We start from the raw sequence: 22489 nt of genomic DNA, 5'->3' as shown, positions 1-22489 counted from the left end.
AGTTGAATGTTGATGGGGCACACCGAACAGTAAGTCCATGAGCATACTTGACTGGATTATTGGCAGGCTGCAAGATGGATTTAGTAAAAAGGGTCAAATACTATAAAGAGCAACAGCATTGGAATTTTTTGTTTCATGCAACTTGGTAAATCAATCACGACGGTAGAACCTGGTTGAAAACGACATAACTGAAGGAGCAGTAAACTTAGCGATTTTTAACCCACTGTGCAGAGTCAATGAAGTTTGATTTTGGTAAATTTACCACATAAAGGAAAATTCACCTATTGTCGTAATAGGAAAAATGGATTACTATTGCAGTAAAGGAACTACTACTGTGTCATAAATGGTAAATTCACATACGGTAAATTCACATGTGCACCTGAAAGGGAAAATGAATTACTAGTACGATTTGCTGCGATCAGCATACACACCTAACAAGAAAAGGTAAATTTACTATTGTACCTTGGAAGTTGCATTGATGCATTGTTTCTTCGCAACTGGTTGTCTCGGTGGGGGTTCCATGAAGGCATCATCATCACCATTATCATCGCTCCGAGGGAGATCTCTAGCACGACTTGATTCGGTGTGCGACTGCTGCCCACTTCTGGATGGTGGTTTGCTGTTGTTGTTTGCAAGATTTGCATCTCGGCCACCACATCTTTGACGGGGTGCTGATGGTTGTGGTTGTGGATCAGCCCCTGCAACTGGTTGTGCATCAGCCCCTGCAACTGGTTGTGCATCAGCTGCCCCGGTGATCGTGCTAACATCAAAGGTCCATTCGCCTTGTGTGGTGCGGAACCCGAAAGATTTTAATCTGCCCTGAATTTTCTTCATCTCCTGTTTTTAAAAGGAAGAGATTAATATTCATGAAACAACGTAACATGGATATTTGCACAACATAATGTAGCTGTCAAAACTACAGTAAGACAAACACCTTTTGATGGAACTTCCAGACTATATGCAGGTAAATGAATGTAGGTTATCTAACAAATATTAAAATATATAGTTAGCTTACCACATGATATATGCAATGAAAAAACATACAGTAATCTATTGAAGCAATAAAGCCATGAATTTTAACAAGTGGTAAATTGTACAGTTAATTTGCAACATAGCGTAGCATTTAAAAGTACAGTAACACAAACAACTATGGAACCTGATAATTTACTACAATATGAATTAGATTACAGTAAGAATGATGCATCTGCAACACAGGTCAGAAGGCACCAGTAAAAAAAAGTGCAAAAGAGAATTAATTACTAAGCAACCAAGTAGCATCAGTACTAATGGAAGTAGGGAGGGAGAATTGCGTGATGCTTACCTCAGCGTGTCTCCGCTAGCTTGGATTAGGATGGGCGGGTCACCAAACACAAATAATTTCCACCAAGAATGCACACACCAATGGCACAGGCCGTTGAGGAGGAGCTAATTAAACTCCGGGGATGCGATTGAATGAACCTGAACCTTGAGTAAAATCTGAAATGTCAAAAAGAGTGGAGAGATTACCCATCAGGTAGAATCAGTGCTTTGTGCCATATCATAAGACCAATATCACAATCTTTCAATCATCCAACCACCCAACAGTGTTGGTCCACCGATAACCAAAAGCCGCTACATTTTTTTCCAATGTGCTACAGAACCACTGCATCACTTGATCATTTAACTGAATTTGCTCACTTGACCTGAAACAAAGACTTACACCATGTGGCTGTACGATCCCAAGCCACTGAGCAAAATTCCTTACTCAGCACAGGACACAACCATCAAAATCCACTTTAAGTGACTGCGGCCCAAAGGGATTCCACAGCAACGATGTTATGATTTTTTTAAGAACACACACAAGTTTCTATTCAGGGTCCCCAACATTCAGTTAGTAGAATTCATAAAACAGTACCCAACATTCAGTTTCTATTCAGAGTCCCCAAGAGAATCGAGTGATATGGAACCTGATAATTTACTACAATAACAATTAGTTTACTGTAACAATGATGCATCTGCAACACAGGTCAGAAGGCACCACTAAAAAAATTGCAAATAGAATTAAGTACTCTGCGACCAAGTAGCATCACTACTAATGTAATGAGGGAGGGGGGAATTGCATGATGCTTACCTCAACGTTGGAGCATTTGCAACCATGGAGCATCAGACTCCCGCAGCCTTGGGATGGGCGGGTCACCCAAACACAAAGGATTTCCTCGAGGCGGGGCTAGATGCGATTGGAACAACCCAGCGTCGTCGTCGGTGGAGGATTTAGGCGCCTCCAGCAGCAGCGATTTAATTTTCTTGTGGAGAGTGAAGGTGGGGGCCGGAATCAGGTTTTTGTGCCGTGACGTCGAGGGACGATTGAATAACCTGCGGCAATCAGGGAATCTCTTCCAGCGATGCCAGGGCGGCGGCACCTCCGGAGGATTGCGCATCCGCATCCCGCTCGGCGATTGGAACATGAATGACACCGTAGCATTCGGCACGCTTTTGTTGGCCGTGCTGCTAATCTTCATCACTTACTGATACGGTGATTTACGTCAGTGCTCACTTACAGTAGGATTCTCTTCATTTCTTTATTTGTTCAGGCTCTTGACAATCATTTGGATGCATTAGAAAAAGATCATCTAGACAGTTACTATAAGTTTGATGGCATAAAAGTTTTCGAACTCTTTCTTTTTACGACCATTTTGGATGGATTTGGATTTTATTCTTGAAGCCTATAAAACGGTATATTTTGACAAATACATTAGTCCCAATAAATATGTTGTAATTAATCATTAAAATTATAAATAATGACATAGAACCATTTTCCTTACAGAAGCCTCTGTGAGGTGCACATGACATGCACGTGTGACGGTGCGTGACATGTTTTCGCGTCAACAGGAATATTTTTCCATCGTACCAGTACATGTGTTGTTACATGTATTATGCTCATGCTGTGAATTCTTTTGGACATGGGCAGGATCGTGCCAAGCACAAAATTAATATAATTCATTGAACTGTTAACTAAATACATATATACTTCGAGATTGGTACAACATTTTTTAAAAGAGAGTATAGTTTCTCAAAAGGCTGATCAGATTTGCTTGCAGATCTGTGCTTAAATACTGGCTCCTCGCCGTTGACCCAAAACACGCGACGCCTGCACGTGCAAACCACTTGAATTCATGGCATGTTCCCGGAGAGGTTCTTTTAATGTGTTGTTACTCAATTACTCCGTCCTCCACCGTACCGTGTAATTCCCCAAGCCATGGGCGCTAAGGCGGCGATCCAGGTTAACGCATATCAAATCCTTGGTGACAATTCTCGGCCTGGATTTCCATTTCTCAGCCACCAGAAACGTCAAAAATCCCATCTGATTTTCTTGAAATTATCCCAAAGAAGGCATGAAGCCACCGAGCTACTTGCCGGTCACCAGCCCAAGCTTCAAAGATCGACTCATGTCCATGCTACTGAAGTAGAGCATGTTTTTCACATGAAAGGAGGCAATGGAGAAACCAGCTACGCCAAGAACTCTAGGCTTCAGGTTAGCTTTTTGTTTCAGCCCCGTACAGATTTTTAGCATGCCATCTCACTTCTATTGCAAATATCTGGATCGTACTATAGCAGCATTAAGTTCTCGAATTTCTAACCAAATCTCAATAAACCTAGCCATGTAATACTGTGTTTGTAACATATCTCTTACATAGTTGTTGCATACCTTGCGTGCATGGTGTGCTAGAGGAAAGCAATATTGGAGACCAAGCCATTGCTGGAGATGGCGATCGCAGAAGTGTGTATGAGTATGACTGCCCTTCCTCGCACTATGGTTGTCGCCGACCTTGGCTGCTCCTGCGGGCCGAACGCCCTCCTCTTCGTCTCCGAGGTGATCTGCACGGTTGCCGACCGCCTCAAGACGTTTGGTCACAATCCCGTGGAGATCCAGTTCTTCCTGAACGACCTCCCGGGAAACGACTTCAACCACGTCTTCCGGTCGCTTGCCGAGTTCCACATGTGCATGGCTGAAGAAGGCTCTGCGGAGGGAGGGGATCAACTGCCGGCATACTACATCGCCGGGTTACCCGGCTCCTTCTACCGGAGGCTCCTCCCCTGCCGAAGCGTTCACCTCTTCCACTCCTCCTACTGCCTCATGTGGTGCTCGCAGGTATTTACTGATGCTGCTGATGATCGATTGCTGTGCAAATTTTGGGAGGGGCTGAGTAGATTTATTTCCCTTCGGCATTTACCTGATCTAGCCTGCATACATTGGAACATGCTTACTTGCTTAGTCAACAAATAAGAACGGTAAATGGTTAATAATGGAACAGGAAGGTAACTATGTTTGTGCCTCAAAGAAAATGTTAAGCACATGTTCGGGCCAGCTATGTTTAGACCAGTAGGAGAATTAAGGAATAAATAATCAGTCATCAGATGCATCAAGCACGCATTTAAATGTTAATGCAAGAAACTTTTCTGTTTCTTGTTGGTTTGAATATGCCGTACCAGTGCATAAGTATATATCATGAGTATCGCATATAACTTTTTTTGTTGATGTGTCGTGGGATTTAAGAAGAGAGGCTAGAAATACAGCTAGTTGGAGTATCCAAGACTAGAAAATAGTGTGCGTGCTTTAGGTCCATTGTCATAGATACGGCGCATGCAACAATTAATTGACTCGAATTCATAAGAAAACAATAAAATAGTAGATGCATTTTGTGAGTTTTATCATACTTGTATAGTCGTATTTATATGACACGACAATGTTGGAGAGAATGACATGACACAATGCACCGGTATTAGCCTAAGTTAAGGCTAATAATGGTGGAGTCATCTATATATTAAAAGTTACAGATAATCAAGATCATTGTTAAATTATCCATCCAGTCACAAGTGTTGTTCCAAACATTGATATGTTTTCAAAACATAACTTTGACTACCACCTCTTTTGTTATAACATATTTGCAAAGTATATCAAAGAAGATAAATTTACTCATTTATTTTCGAAGTTATTGCTCAACATAAATAAAGTAATATGTGATCAAAGTTTAATATGATTGACTTGCGGCACACAACACAAAGATTTTTTTTTTAACAAAGGGAGTATTCCATTCGTCCCTACATAATAGCAATAGCCTTCAAATAAAAGCCCCAAAAGATCTAATAGGAGTTCTCTCTGTATTTTTTGGATCAGGAAAATATCTCCAACTCCAACCATTGCTCCCATAGATATATGGCTCCTTAGAGACACCCTAGGAATGAAAGGTTTAAGAGGGATTTTGGAGGCTTCCCCAAAATGTGGAGTCTAATAGAGGGCATGCGGAGTGTATTTTTTAACTTAACTCTTGTGAGCTATTAAGAGAGTCCGCTGGAGTTGCTCTAAGAAATTTCTAAGAAATTGAACAGGAAGAAGTTTTTTGCATGCCCCCTCGTTAAAACAGATAGGCTAACTCTTAATTTGATGGGCACAATTAACAGATAGGTGAGCTCTTATTAAATGTACAGAAGACCTTTTTCATTAAAATGGAAAAAATATAAATATTATATTGGAACTTGAAGGTACGTACTATGTATCTGTCACTTTCTTGTGATAAAAAATCATGTTTACCTTCTGCATCGATCTAAAGCACAGGTCCCCGAGGAGCTCTTGGAAGGCAAGTACGTGAACGAAGGCAAGATCTGCATCGGGGCAACGACGCCTCCTGCAGTGGTCAAACTGTACCAGGAGCAGTTCCACAGGGACTTCTCGCGGTTCCTCGAGCTGCGGTCCATGGAGCTCGTCCCCGGCGGCCAGATGGTGCTCACCATCCTCGGCAGAAAACACCGGGATCCCCGCACCGGCGAGCTCTTCACGCTCTACGCGCTGCTAGCACAAGCTCTACAATGTCTTCTCCTAGAGGTAATCAATGTGTCCGTCTCAAAAGCCAGCGCGATGCCACGGGGGATTAAACTTAAAAGCGAGAGTTTGAGTTTTATCGTGCGCAGGGCCGCGTGGAGAAGGAGAAGCTGGATGGCTTCAACCTGCCGCTGTACACGCCGTCGGTGGAGGAGGTGGCGGCGGCGGTGGAGGCAGGTGGCCTGTTCGACGTCCGCCGCGTCCAGCTCTTCCAGTCGAACTGGGATCCTCACGACGACTCCGAGGACAGCAACGCCGTCACCGGCGGCGCACGAGAGAGCGGGGAGAACGTGGCGAGGGTGACCAGAGCGGTGCTGGAGGCCCTGCTCGTCCAGCACCTCGGGGAGTGCGTGCTCGACGAGCTCTTCGTCGTCTTCGCGCGGCTCGTCGCGGCGCACCTGGAGGAGGAGAAGACCAAGTTCACCGTCATTGTCCTCGTCCTCTCCCTCAGGGAAGGGCGGAAAGAGGCGTCCGTGCCGCGGGCACCTGCTTCAGTGGATGGTCATGCACATGCAAAGATGCGAGTGGCCTCTGAAGTCTGACTTGAAACGAAGGAAGCGTTTCGACATTTCGCATGGATTTGGGGGACGCCATGCTCCATTGGACTCAGACTTGCTGTATTGGTGACCCTTTCAGGCTTTCACTTTGACCTCAAGGTCGCATATATAATTTACAATGCATTCATCGTCTTAAAAGGATACTACTCCCTCCATCCCAAATTGTAAGTCGTTTTAGCATATTTAGATTCATAACCTTTGCTATGTATCTAGACATAGTGCATATCTAGATAGATAGTAAAATCTATGAACCTAAAATACCAAAACGACCTACAATTTGGGACGAAGGAAGTACATCACTAGCTTCACGCAGAGAACAGCCAATGCATGCTTCAGAAACTACTTCCACTACGTGTATGACATTGATTTGCTATTAAAGCTACATAAGCACCTAAAGGAAAAGTAAAATCTATATACCTCTTTTGGCGAATAGCTGACCACCACCAATTGTATGCTGGACGATAAACAATCTGACCGGACCACCACAGATCAGAACTTCAGCCGCCGGAAAATAATTGACATCTCTGTCGTCTAAAGTGGATTCTTCGCTACCAGTCTAGCTCTTCAGCTATAAACAACCTGTTTACTATAAATATCCCTGGTTCACATTTGTCACAGCAATGTGCATCTTCATGAATCCAGAGATCCAGATTGTGATTGAGGAAGTTTGATGCTTTGATATTGATATAGTAGATAAATTCCTAGGGCGGTAATGAACATTCCCAACCTGGGTCACCCTCTTTTCCATATAACCTTTGCAGTCGGCATGACTGCTCCTTTATCAACTTATATGTTGAGGGACGTTCCCCTGCCACCATGGAGAAGCCATCATGGTACATATGACTCCCTTCAACCATCAACTGCCAAATAAGAGCACCACCTCCTGCCTGCAGCTTTTTTGCTGAATCATATATTTTATCATAAACAAGTTTTAGGATAGTGTCTCCATTGACCGTATTGTTCACTCCCAGATGCTGGAGGTACCCTACTTCTGAAAACAGTACAGGTTTTCTCAAGATGTATTCACTGTCATTCAAGTGCGAATCAACCCAGTTAGAAAGGTACTTGACTTTTTCTTCCATGCTTGCCTTCGGCAACCTGTAAAACAATGCCTCAATAAATGGCACAATGTGCAATTAGATCCAATAAGAAAAATGGAATTATACTGACCAGCTATCAGGATAGGCATGAACTGATGCAAAATCAATGTCTTTAACAGCTGAGTTCTGTATGAAATCCGAGCAAAGTGAAGCTGCCCAGTCTCCAGGATTGACACCCAGTCTCTCAGATCTCCCAGGGCCATAAAATCCTTCAATACCAACTGTAACAAGATGCTTTGTGTCTAAACTCTTAACATATGCTGCCATTTCTTCTATCCAAGCCTGCAAATAAACTCCAAAATTAACCAATAAGGATTCCATCTTTCCACTTTATTTAGGGCCTGTTTGGCTCCAACCTGTTAAAGTTTAACACCCGTCACATCGGATGTTTGGATGCTAATTAGAAGTATTAAATATAGATTAATTATAAAACTAATTGCACAGTTGGAGTGTAATTTGCGAGACGAATCTATTAAGCCTAATTAGTCCATGATTTGACAATGTGGTGCTACAGTAACCATTTACTAATGGTGGATTAATTAGGCTTAATAGATTCGTCTCGCGAATTAGCATAGGGTTCTGCAATTAATTTTATAATTAGCTCATGTTTAGTTCTCCTAATTAGCATCTGAACATCCGATGTGACACTGTTAAAGTTTAGCACCTCGTATCCAAACACCCCATTAAAGGGGAGGGGTTCTAAAAATAGCACGCTACCTGAATATGAGGACCTGATGAATTGGACACACACCTAGGCTCATTCATGAGTTCCCAAGCAAATATAGCAGGTTCATCACAGTATTTGATTCCACTGTAAGAATTTCTTCGGGTTAATATCACCTGTCAATAACAATCATATAGGTGTGAAGAAATGATGGAACTTTTTGCCAAAAAAATGAAATGGCTAAAGTTATGTCAAAACATAGATTGGACAAAATACAGTTTTCTGGAATAGAAGCAGCAGCAGCAAAGCGTAAAAAGTGTTTTATAGTATATAGCATATAGGAACATTAGGACACAGCATGCTGAGCTATATTCATTGTAATTTTCCAAATTATGTGCATGATGGTACAGCAAAAGGTTGATTGAACAAGTATAAGGTTTTAAGGCATTAACGTAAATGGTTACATAAAAAAAAAGATCAAACATGTATGTACCTAAGGGTAGTAATTCGTCGATTTGGACATTTCATAGAACAGGTCTTGGACAATCAAGTTGACTCTAATGGTTAGATGGGTAGGTGAAAGGAAATACAGAAGGAATCATGGGATATTTTATACTTAACATGCATCCTTAGTCCTTTACTATTAAGTGACATGGAATGAGCACTTGAGCAGTGAAATACATTTTTATGATAATGCAGTATGTAGATGCAAAATGACATAGAAATACATCTGTGCACCCTCTATGTCACTGCAATGATTGCTGCAACTTGCTATAAGCCAATAACTGCCCAAAGACATAACCATCATAGGTTCCACTAAACCAATGCTGAAATGCTGAGAAAACCAGATGCGCTCATCTAATAAGCTCATGAGTTGAGAATTTGAATATTAAAAAAGGTATTCTGTATTTGTGTGCACAGAGCAACTCTACTTATATGAAACACATTTATGTGATACTAATTCTGTTGCTGGCTAATATACAATTATAATCATGACTTGCAGAAAAATCAAAGAATCAAATAATAGAAACTACTGCTCATTGCGAGAACTCTCAGTCTGAAAAAATATCAGCTTAATAAGGACGTTTTTATGCATATTGTATAAGCCCATTAACCAAGTAAACCCACAAGAATGCAGTGAATATATAGCTAATCTATACAAGGTGACACAACAAAAATGCAAAAGAAAAACACTATTTCAGACATGATGATTACCTTTACATACTCCTTATAGTAACCTCTAATAGTTGGGTGAGAGAAAAAGGAATCCGTAGAATTTGTCACATTTGCACCAGCTGCTTGTGCCCACTGAACATACTGAGCCTTCCCTCCAAAGTTATCAAGGTTGTTGACAAGGCAAAGAATCAATCTAATATGATTTCTTCGGGCCTCATATATCACATAATCCAGCATCTACAATGAACGAATTCCAGTTTAATAATCACATGAAGATAGCCCATCGATACCCTTCTATGAGCTAGCTCTTGCTGAGGGGTTCAGAGTGGTCCTTAAAAGTACATTCCTCTCCAAAAATAAAAAAGCCTATACTTCACAGATGCCTAAAAGGCTAAAACCATTCAAAAAAGAACTACAAACATTTGTGAAAGGGTACACATTAAATCTCTAAAGTACAGCTGAGAAATTATAGCTAGCCAGGATGAAAAAAAAAACTAAGGATATGCATTAAATCTCTAGAGTTCAGCTCAGCTGTTTTTTTCTTTTTCCTTTTTTTTGAAATCTAATTTCTAGGACTTCATAAACATGTGGCAACAAACTGTACTTCAAAGAGATCCAAAATATAGCTGATCCTTTACTCAACTGTGCAAGCATTTGAAACTTCAACTCATTCTTATTCAGGGAAATGTAAACTGGCCATTTTCTCAAATGACTGTAAGGAAGCTATGTGGTATACAGATATAGCTCAAGTCCTGTAAATTATTAGTCCATCGATTTATAATAATCATCAATTTATTGTGAATTTCCATTTAACAAAACGACATTTATTGCAGTATTTCCATCCAGATATTCACTGATTGAAGTATCAAGTCCATTAACTTCTTACATTTTTTGCCTCTTGGCATGTGTGCATAGCATAGTTGGTGATACTGTGAAAGGGCAGGAGCAGTAGCAGCTTTCAAAAGATTAATAAGAACTTTACAGATGATGAGTATGCATTATGAAGCGATTCAAACTACTTGGGCCTGGTATACATATTAGGTGCTTTCTTCGCAGTCGTGGAGATTCTTCTCATCGCAAAGAATATTGACAATACAATTTGCACAACTGTGACAAACAAGATAATCCAATGGCTGTAACGGTTAGCTGATTTGTCAGTTGTTGGTCCACAAAAGGTGACCTAGATTGAATTTGTTAAGACCAGTTACCAAAAAAGGCATTTCCAATCGGCTTATGCGTTTCATTATCGTAGTGCCAAATAATTAATGTAAGTCACAAACTCACAATGTTCTCATGGTACCATGCCCATCAAGTGGCATGCAACACCCACACCACATGCTTACACATGCACCTGTTTGTCTGTTTGTTAGCTGCATTGCGAGAAATCAGAATCACCAACGGACGCTCGTTAGTTAGATTCAGACAGCGGAATCAATTCTAGCCGAATAGCAGTCAATCAACTAAATAGCGCCGTCCCAATAGCAAAGAGAAGGGGATGAAAAGGGAGCGATCCGGACCTGGAAGACAGGCTCGCTGAACCGGCCGGGGGAGATCTGGAGCGCGCCGGGCCCGCCGTCGCTGAACGCCCAAGTGCGGCAGACCGTCAGCCCCATGCGCCGGCCGCGGCGCAGCATCTCGGCGGCCAGCGCGGGTGAACGCGACGAGAGGAGCCAGTAGGAGTTCCAGCCGTTGACGTAGAGCGGCGCGCCGGTTTCGGCGTCGGCGAAGTGGGTGCCGGCGCGGCCCGCGAAGGACATCCGCGGCTGCAGCCACGGCACGGGGAGCTTGAACCCGCCGGGCCCGCCGCCGCCGGAGGAGGGGCCGCTGCCCGGGAGCCAGAGGTAGGCGAGGCCCAGGAGGAGGAGGACGCCCAGGAGGCTGTAGAGCCGCGTCCCCCGCCGCATTGGCCCCGCCGCCGACGCTGCCGGCCCGCCGCGGCGCTGGGTGCGGGGATTTTGTGGATGTTTTTTTGATTGCGTGGTTTGGGGCTTTGGCGTCCGGCGTTCGGCGCGCGGGCAGCGCAGGTGAGAAAGTGAAGCGAGTTGACTAGCGAAGCTGTACGGGGCTTCGGAAGCGTCGGTGACGCGGATCCGTGGGCGGCGTAGCCGTTAGACGGTGCACGGACGACCCGGATCCATCCGTGTACGGCAGCAGTCTTCTGTTCTTCCGTGTGCCTCAGCGCCTGCAGACCGTTTTGTGACTCCGTTTTGTGTCTAAAAACTGAATTATTTATCCAAAAATACTAGTGAAGTTTCAACGTTTTCACCCAAATTTTATATATGAGTTTTCCAGTACTTTAAGCGTGTGTTTGGTAAATTCCGGATTCTCGGAGAAACATTTCTGATTTAGTTTTCCTAGAAATATCTGTGGAAAATTAGAGTCACTTTGTAATACCATTTGGCCAGCTGATTGCATTCTGATTCATGAAACGGGGAGAAATGGTTGAATGACTGTTGTACCCTTGTTTGTATATGTACGTAGTTATGTTTCTATAAATAAGTAGTGCGATAATCACACGCGGATAACGAGAATGCATCAAAGTTTATGATTGGACATATTCATCAAAGGCATATAAGTCCCTCATTGGACATAGAGACATTCATCCAGTATATGATTGGCTATGGAAGTCGCGATGTCAGAATAAGCATAGAATTTTCTTTTGGCTGGTTTTGAAGGACAGACTTAGTACAACAGACATCATGCGTCGAAAGCATATGGACCTCCCTTCATATAACTGTGTTCTTTACCACCACAACAAAATTGAGACACTCTTTCATCTCCTGTTGGAATGCCCGTTTGCGCAAGAATGTTGGATCCATTTAGGCCTTTTTGCAGATTTGCAACTGGATCCTTTTTCCATTATGAGTACTTTCAAAACTCAGCTTCAGGTACCCTTCTTCATGGAAATTATCATCATTATGAGCTGGTGCATCTGGATGGCACGAAATGATTCAATCTTCCGAGACATACCACCACAACTCAAGGGGCCATCGCTCGCTTCAAGATAATTTATTCTTTAGTTTTGCATAGAGTAAAAGAGGTCTGGAAACCACCAATGGTTGAATGGCTGGAGCAGATGTTGTAATCTTCATAATTTTCTTTTTAACCTTTTTTTTTCTTAATTTCAAACTGCCTTGTATCTGTCCTCTCTTTTTATATATATAACCAGCAGGGGTAAAACCCTCCTGTTTCATAAGAAAAAGAAAATGCATCAAAGTTTAATAAAAAAATAAGAAGAACAAAGGAAAGAAAAAAGGACAAGGGAAGGACATGTGAAAGGATGGTTTCTTTACTTCGCCGAATCCAATAGCCTATTTAGCTTAAGGCAAAATTTGCTACAAGACATCGAAAATTGATGGACACTCCCGTTTTGTGCAAATTTGCTGGAAGACACCGCCTCGAATAAAATAATATTTTTAATCTCGAAGAGGAGAGAGAAACGGGATGAAATAACCTTTTTGCCCTCGGTCCCACATGTCTGGCGCATCGTGGGAGCTTGCAGCTAGAGCTATTCGGTTTTTCTCCATCGAAGTGAATCACCGGTTGTGCCATCAGTCAGTCGTCACGCTCTTTACGAGCGAAACGAGCATCGCAAGATCTCCCAAATCTTATGGAGCACTCCTCCGGTCCAGGATCAACGTGTGGTCCTCTACTCCTCTCCTTCCTATTGCTCTGACGAGCAGTCCCCAGCAAGGATAGGGAGACAGCATAGGAGGGCGGCAGCCAGCAGGCAATGGGCACTGGGCCAGTGGCAGTGTGGCATGGCAAGCTGCGGTCCACGGCTGGGGGCGCACGCGGGATCGAAGCAATCCGAATCCGTCGGTACACGCCAGGCGGCCAGGCCGTAGCCACGCGCGATTTGTTTACTCCCATAGCACGGTAGCCCAATCCCTGCAGTGCGCCTGGTCCCCACAGTAAGCGGCTCTAGGCTAGGACGCTCGATCCCCACGGCACGGGCTGCTCAAGGTGGCTGTGACGCTCGACCCTAGCGGTGCGGTCTGCTCCAGGCGGCTGCGACACTTGATCCGGGTAAAGTAGCGGCGCGGACAAGTGGAAAATGGGGAAGAAAAGAAGAAAGAAGGAAAGGGAAGAGAGGAAGAAGGAAGGGGCCACATGTGGGCTAGGGTAAAAAGGTCATTTCATCATGTTTCTCTCTCCTCCTCAGGCTAAAAATATTGTTTTACTTGAGGCGGTGTCTTTCAGCAAATTTGCACAAAACGAGAGTGTCCATCGGTAAAGTGCGTTTTGAACGGTATCCTTTAGCAAATCAACATCACTTTCAATCTTTTGTAGCAAATTTTGCCTTAGTTTAATTATTGTAACTCACCAACAATGAACATAACACATAGATACAAGCTATTCTCTTTTTTTCATTTCCGTTATTATTTTCTATTCCAATCTTAAACCTCGTGTTTATTGAATTATAGTTTTGTCTATCTATAGTACATGATTTAATATTTCTCTTAAACATAATTCAACAACACGCCAAAAAACTCAATACCTGGGCATGTCCCAAACCCATGCCTACAAAGTTTATTTATTATAGAACAATTTTATATATCATGATGATCAAATGTTCAAATGAATCAACAGAGTAAGAATTTGGCCCCCCACAATTCCGTCCGGGCAACCAGCAATGACACGATGGCATGTTGACAACTACTAAATTAAATAGGAAAATCAGAATCCAAACAAGAACCTTTCTTTCGAGGTATACTTGAGGCGAGGTTGAGCAAGAATTGCGCGTTTCCCATTTCTGGACTCGATATTGGTTAAGCTTGCTGGAGCATTTGACCAAACATATAATAATTGGTCAATCTCGTGGAAACTAGTTTAGCCTTGCAAGCTTCACTTCCGTCGTAGTACATCTGAAAACGGAAACGTGCAAGCCTCCGTAAGCATGGAGAATGATAACACACATATGCACTCTGGTGCCATAGCAGAAAAAGGCTTTCTAAGGAATAATAAAGTATAACTTGCTTGTATTAACTAAAACATGCTATAGCCATTGAAGTACTGTATAAGATGGAAGTATACACCTACAACTCCTCGTCTCCACCACACTAATGGAGCCTTTTATCCGATAGAAAGTATTTGTTTTTTTTTTGGTAAGCACACAAAATCTTTTCAAGGTTGTATCAGTTGCGTTTAGTTCCAAATTGAACTTCATAAGTTGTCATCAGAAGCCCAAATCAATCTCATCATTTCCAATATGCCAGATTCATGACTCTCCCTAAAATGATTTGAGCAAATACGTTACGATTAAACACACCCATCTAATCATAATATCATGTAATACGAAAAAAATATCAAAACAAAATTTACAAAGTATAGTACATGTAGTATTTTATATACGGAATTGCTATACATAACAAATCCCAAATACCGAATACGTGACAGGAATACAAAATACCGAGTCGTCGTCTCGACTCAATAATACTCCCACAGCCTTCCTCCCCTTGCTTCCTTCCGCCGTCCTCCCCAACCCACCAATGGCCCAACTCCATCACCTTCCCCCCCTCCTCCTCCTCCTCCTCCTCTTCCTCTCCGCCGCCGCGGCGGTCCCCGCCGGTGGGGCCGATGAGGCCCACATCTCCGCGGTGGTCGCGGAGAAGGGCCTGGCCTTCGCCAAGGATGTGCTGATCGGGGAGGCGGTGCGGTCGCTAACCCCGCTCCGCCTCCCCGGGGTGGAGAAGGCCGTGCGCGTGCCCTTCCTCGGCGGCGTCCGCGTCGCCGCCTCCAACATCACGCTCTTCCACCTCGATGTTGGGGACAACTCCACCGTCTACCTGGGAGATTCGGGCCTCGTCGTCGTTGCCTCCGGCGTCACCGCCAACATCAGTATGCACTGGAGCTATCGCTACGACTCGTGGTTGTTTCCGATAGAGATCGCCGACAGCGGCACCGCCTCGATCCTGGTAATGGATGAGATTACGTACCTTGGTTGTTGCTGATTGTGCTAGATTTTGATGCGCATTGTGCTTGATTTGGTCCTGATACTCATAGAAAGCTGAGTTCGTAGAGTTGACTTCTGTGAATATTCTGTCCTTATGAAGCTTCCTTCTTAGCAAATTCTAGCAGTGGTTTTATGAACTGCTAAGACTTGCACACTGACAGAATTTTGGGCTTCAGGAGAATAGTTATCCTCTTAAATTCTTTAGGTCAATGCCTTGAGTAATGGGGAAATATGCAGAACTTTTTGTCAGTTAGTGTTAATGTACATTGGATAGGAATGGCGTCATCTGGTTTCCATGCTTCTATCAAATCAGGGTGATTGCCTTTCTTCCATGGACCTTATTTAGTTCCCATATTTAGTTAAGTTGCTGTAGTTCCCCATATTTCTGACAAGAAATCTTTTGACGAGGTAGTAACACAAATGGTAAATGATGTCCTGTTTCAAGTCAGAATGGTGGGTCATGCTGCAAATCTTCAAGTTTGGTTATCAACCAGTTCTAGATATGCTGGCCTGCTCAAACATTTTTTTTATCTACTATGTGAAAAATATTAAAATAACCATGAACTCATGGGATAAAACGATCTTTGAAGTCAATTGTTTCTAGATTGTTATCTGGCTAGTTACTATTGGATACTATTAGTTTGGCTGCTTATGGTGTGTCTGTGGTTGAGTTTGTAAGGGGTGGGTTGGGTATTGCATTTGTCACCTTTCCTCTTCAATGAAATGATATTCAGCTCTCCTCCATATTCGAGGAAAAAAGGGCACTTGTTTGACAGTTTGATCCACCATAGGAAAAAAATACTAAGGGTGTTTGGTTCATTACCAAACCACGCCACAGCTTCCATGCCACATCTGCAGCAAACATCGGCAGGTGTTTGCTTAGCGCCAGAGGTTAGGCGCACGACAGCCACGCCGAAGCGACGTGGTTCATTTTTGCTGCCGCGAGCTGCCTAAGGTCTGGCAAACGGTTCGCTCGGCGTAGGTTAGGCGCGTCTGCAACAACAGCGCGGCGCGCATAGGCGCCGTCCAAACAGACCCTAAGTATCTTTGTGCTCAAACATTCTTATGCTGTTAAAATGAACTCCGGACGGATAATCTTCTTCTGTATTGAGGATTTTATCTAGCTATGACTTATGGTGATATACCTTATGTGAGTCATGTATCCTAAGCTGAATATACTATTGTTTTTGTTCTACTTACTGAGAGGAAGAAATTATTCTTCTATTTTGTAAGGTTCAAGGAATGGAAGTTGGGATAACAATGGTGATAAAGAACAGCAATGGGAGTTTGGCCCTGTCTGTTTCGCAATGTGGTTGTTACGTGAAGGACCTAGTGATATCCTTGGATGGTGGTGCATCTTGGTTTTATCAAGGGTATGTTTTCCCTTTGCATCTCTGTCGAGTGTTGATGAATTCATGCACTGCTTCCTGTCAAAATATGTCTACATAAAATCGTATTACATATAAGGATTCAGGATTTAGTGTTCTGAAGGTGATATCTCATTTAGTGGAGAACATTTTTTTTTGAAATACCTAGTGGAGAATATTATACTTATCTTTGCTGTAATACTTGGTTGTTTTGATGGTTTTACAAACTTTCGAGTGAGATCTGGTTCACCCCATGTTCTATGCACCTCTTATCATGTGCTACAAAGTAAATAATATTTATGTCATAATATATTTGTCATGTCTCAAGCTCCTGTACGAAAATTATGCTGTACTCCTTTTGCATTTATTGCATTGATTTCACTATTACTGTAAATTCAGAAGAGGTGGCATATTAACCAAACCAAGGATAACATATTGAGTAAAGATAATCTCTTCTGCTGAGGGTTTATATTTAGTTTTGAGCCATTTCCTTGGATGCCGACACTTAAAAGTTATTTGCGAAGAGATGGTATTAATATGTTACTGATTTATATAGTGAACTTTGATGTGTCCGAATGTTTGTATATATTTGTGTAAAACATTTATGTTTTGCCTGAGTTCTCTGGCTTTTATATAATTGGATGCATCAAGAAGCAAAAGTTCATACTTAACCCACTATGTTGTATTGCCTACTTGTCTGAAGGTTTATAAATGCTTTTGAAGATCATATTAAAGCTGCAGTTGAGAAGGCAATACCTGAAAATATTGTTGAAGGTGCTGGGAAACTGGACTCATTTCTGCAAGGTCTTCCTAGGACTGTTAGTCTGGATGACGTTGCTGCCTTGAATATGACTTTCATTAATGATCCGCACTATGGCAATTCTTCGATTGAGTTTGATATCAATGGATTGATTACTTCAGCAGTTGCTAAGACAACCAATCTGCAGAAGCATCCGCACCTTTCTTTATCTTGTGGTGTTGCATCCAAAATGCTTTTGCTTTCACTTGATGAAGATGTATTCAATTCGGCATTAGAAGTTTATTTTAAGGTAAGAGCAACATTGTATATAGGATACCATTTTTCTTCTAGAATGTCTTTCTCTGTGTTCTACAATTATTCGTTGCCTGGCTTCTACATGAACTTCTTTTTGGCTTCAGGCAGATTCAATGCACTGGGTTGTCGACAAAGTCCCTGATCAATCTCTACTGAACACAGCTAGTTGGAAATTTATCATTCCTCGCTTATACTGGAATTATCCAAATGATGATATGCGGCTAAATATTTCGATGACCTCATCCCCAGTGATAAGGATTACATCTGAAAAAGTTGGTGCTACCATTAACGCAGACATGATAATTGATGTTGTAGATGACAAGGAGACAGTTCCGGTTGCATGCATCTCAGTGGTAAGAGCCATCAAATTATAAAATTAATATATGATGTTTTGTTTCTTTTTTTTTGTATTTTCCAACAAAGCAAAGAATATTTTTTTCTTTTTCACCTATACATACATTTAACAGACTGTTTTAATTCAATGTGTCTCTTTTTGGTGACCTTTTTTAACAAATCATTTTTTCTTCCTAATTACCCTAATCATATATTGTTTGTAGCTTCCAATAGAATTTAATCATATAGTTCTTTGCAGGTTGTAAGTGCTTCAGGCGTTGTGGAGACATCTGGCAATAAAGTTTATGGTAGAGTTGACTTAGATGATTTCTCCCTTGCGCTGAAGTGGAGTAAAATTGGAAACTTCCATATGTCTTTGATTCAGGTAGTCAATCTCAGCAACTTTGTGCATTTTTCTTGTTTATTTTGCTTTTTTTTCCCGTCATGATTGTTTAGCCATCAGCAGAACATTGTTGCCAAAGAATGATTTATTCTCATTCATGTTTGTTCCGCTGAATCGAATCATAACAAAATGTTACCTTTGCAGGGAGTTATTCGTGTTTTCCTGAACACCGTATGCATGCCTTACCTGAACTCCCGGCTAGGGAATGGATTTACCCTGCCCGTGGTCCATGGTTTCACACTTCAAGACGTCTACGTTCTAACTTCTGCTAAGCAGCTGACACTTTGTTCTGATGTCACCTTCACCAACACAAGCAGCTTGGCGAGTTTAGCACTTCTGAGATACAGGGAAGCGCGTGTACCCTCTGTCTTGGCCGCAAAGCAGGCCTTGGCATTTTAGAGTTGGAAGTAGAACACTTGCACATACGTGTACATTACTGTACATAAGATCTCTTTATCAAAATTATTCGTGCATAAGATCTCTTTATCAAAATTATTCACATTCATTTGTATTAATTCAAGAATGATGTACATATGAACTCAGAAACATTTCTGCAGATTATCGTACATAATCGACTCTCTCAAAATTACCCACTATTCAAAATCTTGTACAGCTTTGAATTGGAATTGTATACAATGTACAGTTGATAGTAATTCTTTGAAACAAGGAATAAAGGAACCTTGGAGGAAAAATGGAGTTTTGTTTTGAAAGACAGTATACATCGTACACACACTAACCCTTATGGATACACGTCCTGAAAGAAAAAGGGTGCGATTGGTTCGCTGTACCACCCCGGACGCGGGCTCCTCGCGTGCGACCTCCGTGCGATTGATTGATTACCTGAGCTCCTTCCTAGGCCTGGCCTGCGGCATGCAAAAGAGAGCGATGCGGCAGCTGGTCCGCGCGATGCGGCAGCTGGTGCGAGCGCGCGGGGGGTGAAACTGCATGCGTGCGTGCACGCGGGAAGTTCTAGGGTTACCGTCCCGATTTCGTGCCATCCGCCGGCTATAAATCCTCACTGCTCCCCCTCCTCCTCCCCCTCGCGCACTCTTCTTCTTCCACCGGCGCCCCGCAGGTGAGGTCACACCCTTCGTCTCCCCTCCTTTCTAGTTTTTGGATCTGCGAAGCCTCTGATCTCCCTTCCTCTCCCCTTTTCTTTGGTTTGTAGCCTCGAGTTCTTCACGGATCTGTGCTACAAGGCAAGTTATTTCTGCACTTGTGTTCGGTTTTCGTCAATTTTGTAACCCTAGGGTACGTCAAACCCCATCGATTCATGACTTCATCATGTGAAATATGCAGGCCCCCACTGGATCTGAGTTCTTTGGTTGTTCATAAGTAAGAATCTTGCTTTCCTCATTCCGGATCTTGAGTTGAGCTTCGTAGTTCTTGTATTTAGTAGGTTGATGACTGAAACGAGGTGTTCTTTTATGCAGGATTGTAGATCTGAGTCCCCCCTCTCTAGATGCTGCTGATCTGTTCGTGGTTGTGACTGAAACGAGGTGCTTCCTGGTTCTTGTGTTGCGGTAAAATAAAAAAGCCCGGTTGCGCATATATGACTATACAATGCTCTGAATGGTTATTCTATGTTGGAAATGATGAATGGATTCGTATTATTCATGGTTGATGGTTCATCTTATTCTGAGTACACTTGTTCATGACTATGATGCCTATCTATGCATCTAAGCACACTTGTTCATGTCAATGATGCCTATCTATGCATCTGAGCACACTTGTTCATGTCAATGATGCCTATCTATGCATCTGAGCACACTTGTTCATGTCAATGATGCCTATCTTTGTATGTTATATTGATCTGAGCATAGTTGTCAATGTCAATAATGTCTTTAATATTGATTTGAGCATAGTTGTCCATGTCATGTGTTTTCCTTGTTATTTATATAGATGGCTCTTGAAGACAAGAGACGCATGATTATTGTTCAGGCAGCTGCTCTAGTCACTGCCATGTATGCATTCTTCCGGAATAGGATTAGAGTGGGTCAATGCTCATGACCTCTGATTAGTTATGCCCCAATGAGTGCTATGGATGAAGAAAGACAAAAGAACTTGGATAAAATTTATAACTGCAACGATGTAGAGTGTGTAAATATGCTTCGCATGAGAAGAGCCCCTTTCTTTCAGCTATGTAATTTGCTTAGGGACAGAATCTTGCTTAGAGACACTATACATAGCAGTGTAGAAGAGCAAGTTGCAATGTTTCTTCATGTTGTTGGGCATAACCAAAGGTTTCGAGTTATCCACCAAAATTAGAGGAGATCTATAGAGATAGTGAGTAGACATCTCAAGGAGGTCTTGTATGCTATTGGTGAACTTAAGCAAGATATGATTAAACCTCCATCAAGTGAGACACCTCTTAAGATCACAAACAGGTCAAGATGGTACCCATATTTTAAGGTAATACAGCAGTAAGCCTTAGAAACAAATGCTTCATACTTGAGTGCATATTTTGTAACAAAAACTATTGGGTTTCATGTAGGACTGTGTTGTGGCAATAGATGGCACTCATATCTATGCTAGAGTCCCAGCCAAGATGCAATCAGCATTTAGGGCAGGAAACACTACACAACTTAAAATGTGCTAGCTGCAGTGGACTTTGATTTGAAATTCACATATGTGTTGGTTGGCTGGGAGGAATCTGCACATGATGCCACCATTATAGCTGATGCACTAGAGAGGGAGGATGGGTTAAGGTTCCACAAGGTAATGAACTAAATTAGTTACATAAATTAAATCAAAAACTAAATTACAGTACGACTAATACCTGTTTATACTTTTTCTAGGGAAATTCTATCTAGTAGATGATGGATATGCACGTCGTACTAGATTCCTTCCTCCTTAGGCACTAGATATCATCTTAATGAGTTTGGTGGTAAAAATTATCCAACCAATCCAAGAGAGTTGTTCAATTTGAGGCATTCAAATCTGCGTGTAACAGTTGAGAGGGCATTTGGGGTTTTGAAAAATCAATTCCGCATTATTGATAACAAACCTTTTCATCCATTCAAGACACAAGTCAAGTTGATCCTTGCATGTTGCATTTTACACAATTGGATACTTGGGCATGGTACTGATAAGGTTATTCATCTTGAGTTCACTTGGGAGCCTAATACTATTCATGGGCATGGGGTTCATATGGATGACAATGCAGCATGGGCTACTGCTAGAGATGAATAGGCTAATCAAATGTGGGCAAATAGGGGTAATGCTCACATGTAGATGCATGTACTAGGCTATTGCACTTTGTATTCTGGATAATGTATGCTACTAAGCTTATGCATTGGACAAGTTTGTATGCTGTTTATTGTTTCTGTTTAACTTGAACTGAGGCATTGGACAACTGTGCAATGATGAGTTATTGGTTGTGTTTGATTTGAGCTGAGGTGTTGTACAACTGTGCTATGATGATTCATTCATTCTGTTTCATTCTTACCTAAGGCATTGGGCATTATGCAATGATGTTTTGTTATGTTTACTTAGCTGAGGCTTTGGGCATTATGCAATGATGTTTTATTATTTTGTTCACTATTTCCTAATGCAATGGGCAATATGATGTTTTATTAGGAGATGGTACATGAGAATGGTCACTTTGACCTGGTGGAGGAACTTGAGGCTACCGAGGCTATCCAGCCTACTGTTGGCCAGGCTGCCGCTGGTGCTAGTGTCCAGGCTGCTGCTGCTACTGCTGGCCTGGCTGCTAGTGCCGCTGGTGGTCAGGTTGGTGCCCAGGTTGGCGGTACTGCTGGGCAGCAGCCCAGGCCTGTAATGAGATGGACCAATGTCATGTCTGTATTTGTGCTTCGCCGCTTCTGCCAGCTAATCTCTACTAGTGTGAGAACTGACAAGAGGTTTAAGGAAGTGCACTTGAACCAAATTGCCAAGACTGTGAATGAGTTATCAGGCAATGAGGTGACTGGCACCCAGGTGTGCAACCATTTGAGGAAGTGGAGGTAGAGGTGGATCAGGTTGGTCAAGCTTAGAGAATTGAGTGGTGCTTTATGGGATGA

General features: G+C 42.4%; 3 protein-coding genes across 3 annotated transcripts; 2 read left to right on the top strand and 1 right to left on the bottom strand.

The window, feature by feature from the left end:
- Window positions 1–3235: 3235 nt before the first annotated feature.
- Window positions 3236–6414, top strand: LOC117853981 (anthranilate O-methyltransferase 2). Its single transcript, XM_034736259.2, has 4 exons — window positions 3236–3511; window positions 3707–4129; window positions 5594–5860; window positions 5947–6414. Exons 1-4 carry the CDS (start codon window positions 3236–3238, stop codon window positions 6397–6399), a joined length of 1419 nt encoding a protein of 472 aa, XP_034592150.1. The 3' UTR covers window positions 6400–6414.
- A 43-nt stretch (window positions 6415–6457) lies between these two features.
- On the bottom strand, window positions 6458–11367 carry LOC117853982 (mannan endo-1,4-beta-mannosidase 6). The gene is made up of 5 exons (XM_034736260.2): window positions 10872–11367; window positions 9394–9591; window positions 8232–8354; window positions 7585–7796; window positions 6458–7512 (listed from the first exon to the last, which is right to left on the bottom strand). Exons 1-5 carry the CDS (start codon window positions 11256–11258, stop codon window positions 7116–7118), a joined length of 1317 nt encoding a protein of 438 aa, XP_034592151.1. The 5' UTR covers window positions 11259–11367; the 3' UTR covers window positions 6458–7115.
- Window positions 11368–14800: 3433 nt separating this feature from the next.
- On the top strand, window positions 14801–19038 carry LOC117853737 (putative BPI/LBP family protein At1g04970). Its single transcript, XM_034736021.2, has 6 exons — window positions 14801–15272; window positions 16544–16683; window positions 17381–17726; window positions 17836–18084; window positions 18324–18449; window positions 18612–19038. Exons 1-6 carry the CDS (start codon window positions 14847–14849, stop codon window positions 18864–18866), a joined length of 1542 nt encoding a protein of 513 aa, XP_034591912.1. The 5' UTR covers window positions 14801–14846; the 3' UTR covers window positions 18867–19038.
- Window positions 19039–22489: the final 3451 nt, after the last annotated feature.

This window comes from Setaria viridis, chromosome 4 (assembly GCF_005286985.2).
Source record: "Setaria viridis chromosome 4, Setaria_viridis_v4.0, whole genome shotgun sequence".
In the NCBI taxonomy this organism is placed as follows: domain Eukaryota; kingdom Viridiplantae; phylum Streptophyta; class Magnoliopsida; order Poales; family Poaceae; genus Setaria; species Setaria viridis.
This window is presented reverse-complemented; position numbering and strand designations above follow the sequence as displayed.

Coding starts and splice junctions, on each gene's coding strand:
- LOC117853981 (XM_034736259.2), top strand. CDS start 3,236: ATGGGCGCTAAGGCGGCGATCCAGGTTAACGCATATCAAATCCTTGGT. Junction 3,512..3,706: donor CCAAGAACTCTAGGCTTCAG/GTTAGCTTTTTG, acceptor ATGGTGTGCTAG/AGGAAAGCAATATTGGAGAC. Junction 4,130..5,593: donor GCCTCATGTGGTGCTCGCAG/GTATTTACTGAT, acceptor TCTAAAGCACAG/GTCCCCGAGGAGCTCTTGGA.
- LOC117853982 (XM_034736260.2), bottom strand. CDS start 11,258: ATGCGGCGGGGGACGCGGCTCTACAGCCTCCTGGGCGTCCTCCTCCTC. Junction 7,797..8,231: donor CATCAGGTCCTCATATTCAG/GTAGCGTGCTAT, acceptor GTTTATTTGCAG/GCTTGGATAGAAGAAATGGC. Junction 7,513..7,584: donor CATGCCTATCCTGATAGCTG/GTCAGTATAATT, acceptor ATTGTTTTACAG/GTTGCCGAAGGCAAGCATGG.
- LOC117853737 (XM_034736021.2), top strand. CDS start 14,847: ATGGCCCAACTCCATCACCTTCCCCCCCTCCTCCTCCTCCTCCTCCTC. Junction 15,273..16,543: donor GCGGCACCGCCTCGATCCTG/GTAATGGATGAG, acceptor CTATTTTGTAAG/GTTCAAGGAATGGAAGTTGG. Junction 18,085..18,323: donor CGGTTGCATGCATCTCAGTG/GTAAGAGCCATC, acceptor AGTTCTTTGCAG/GTTGTAAGTGCTTCAGGCGT.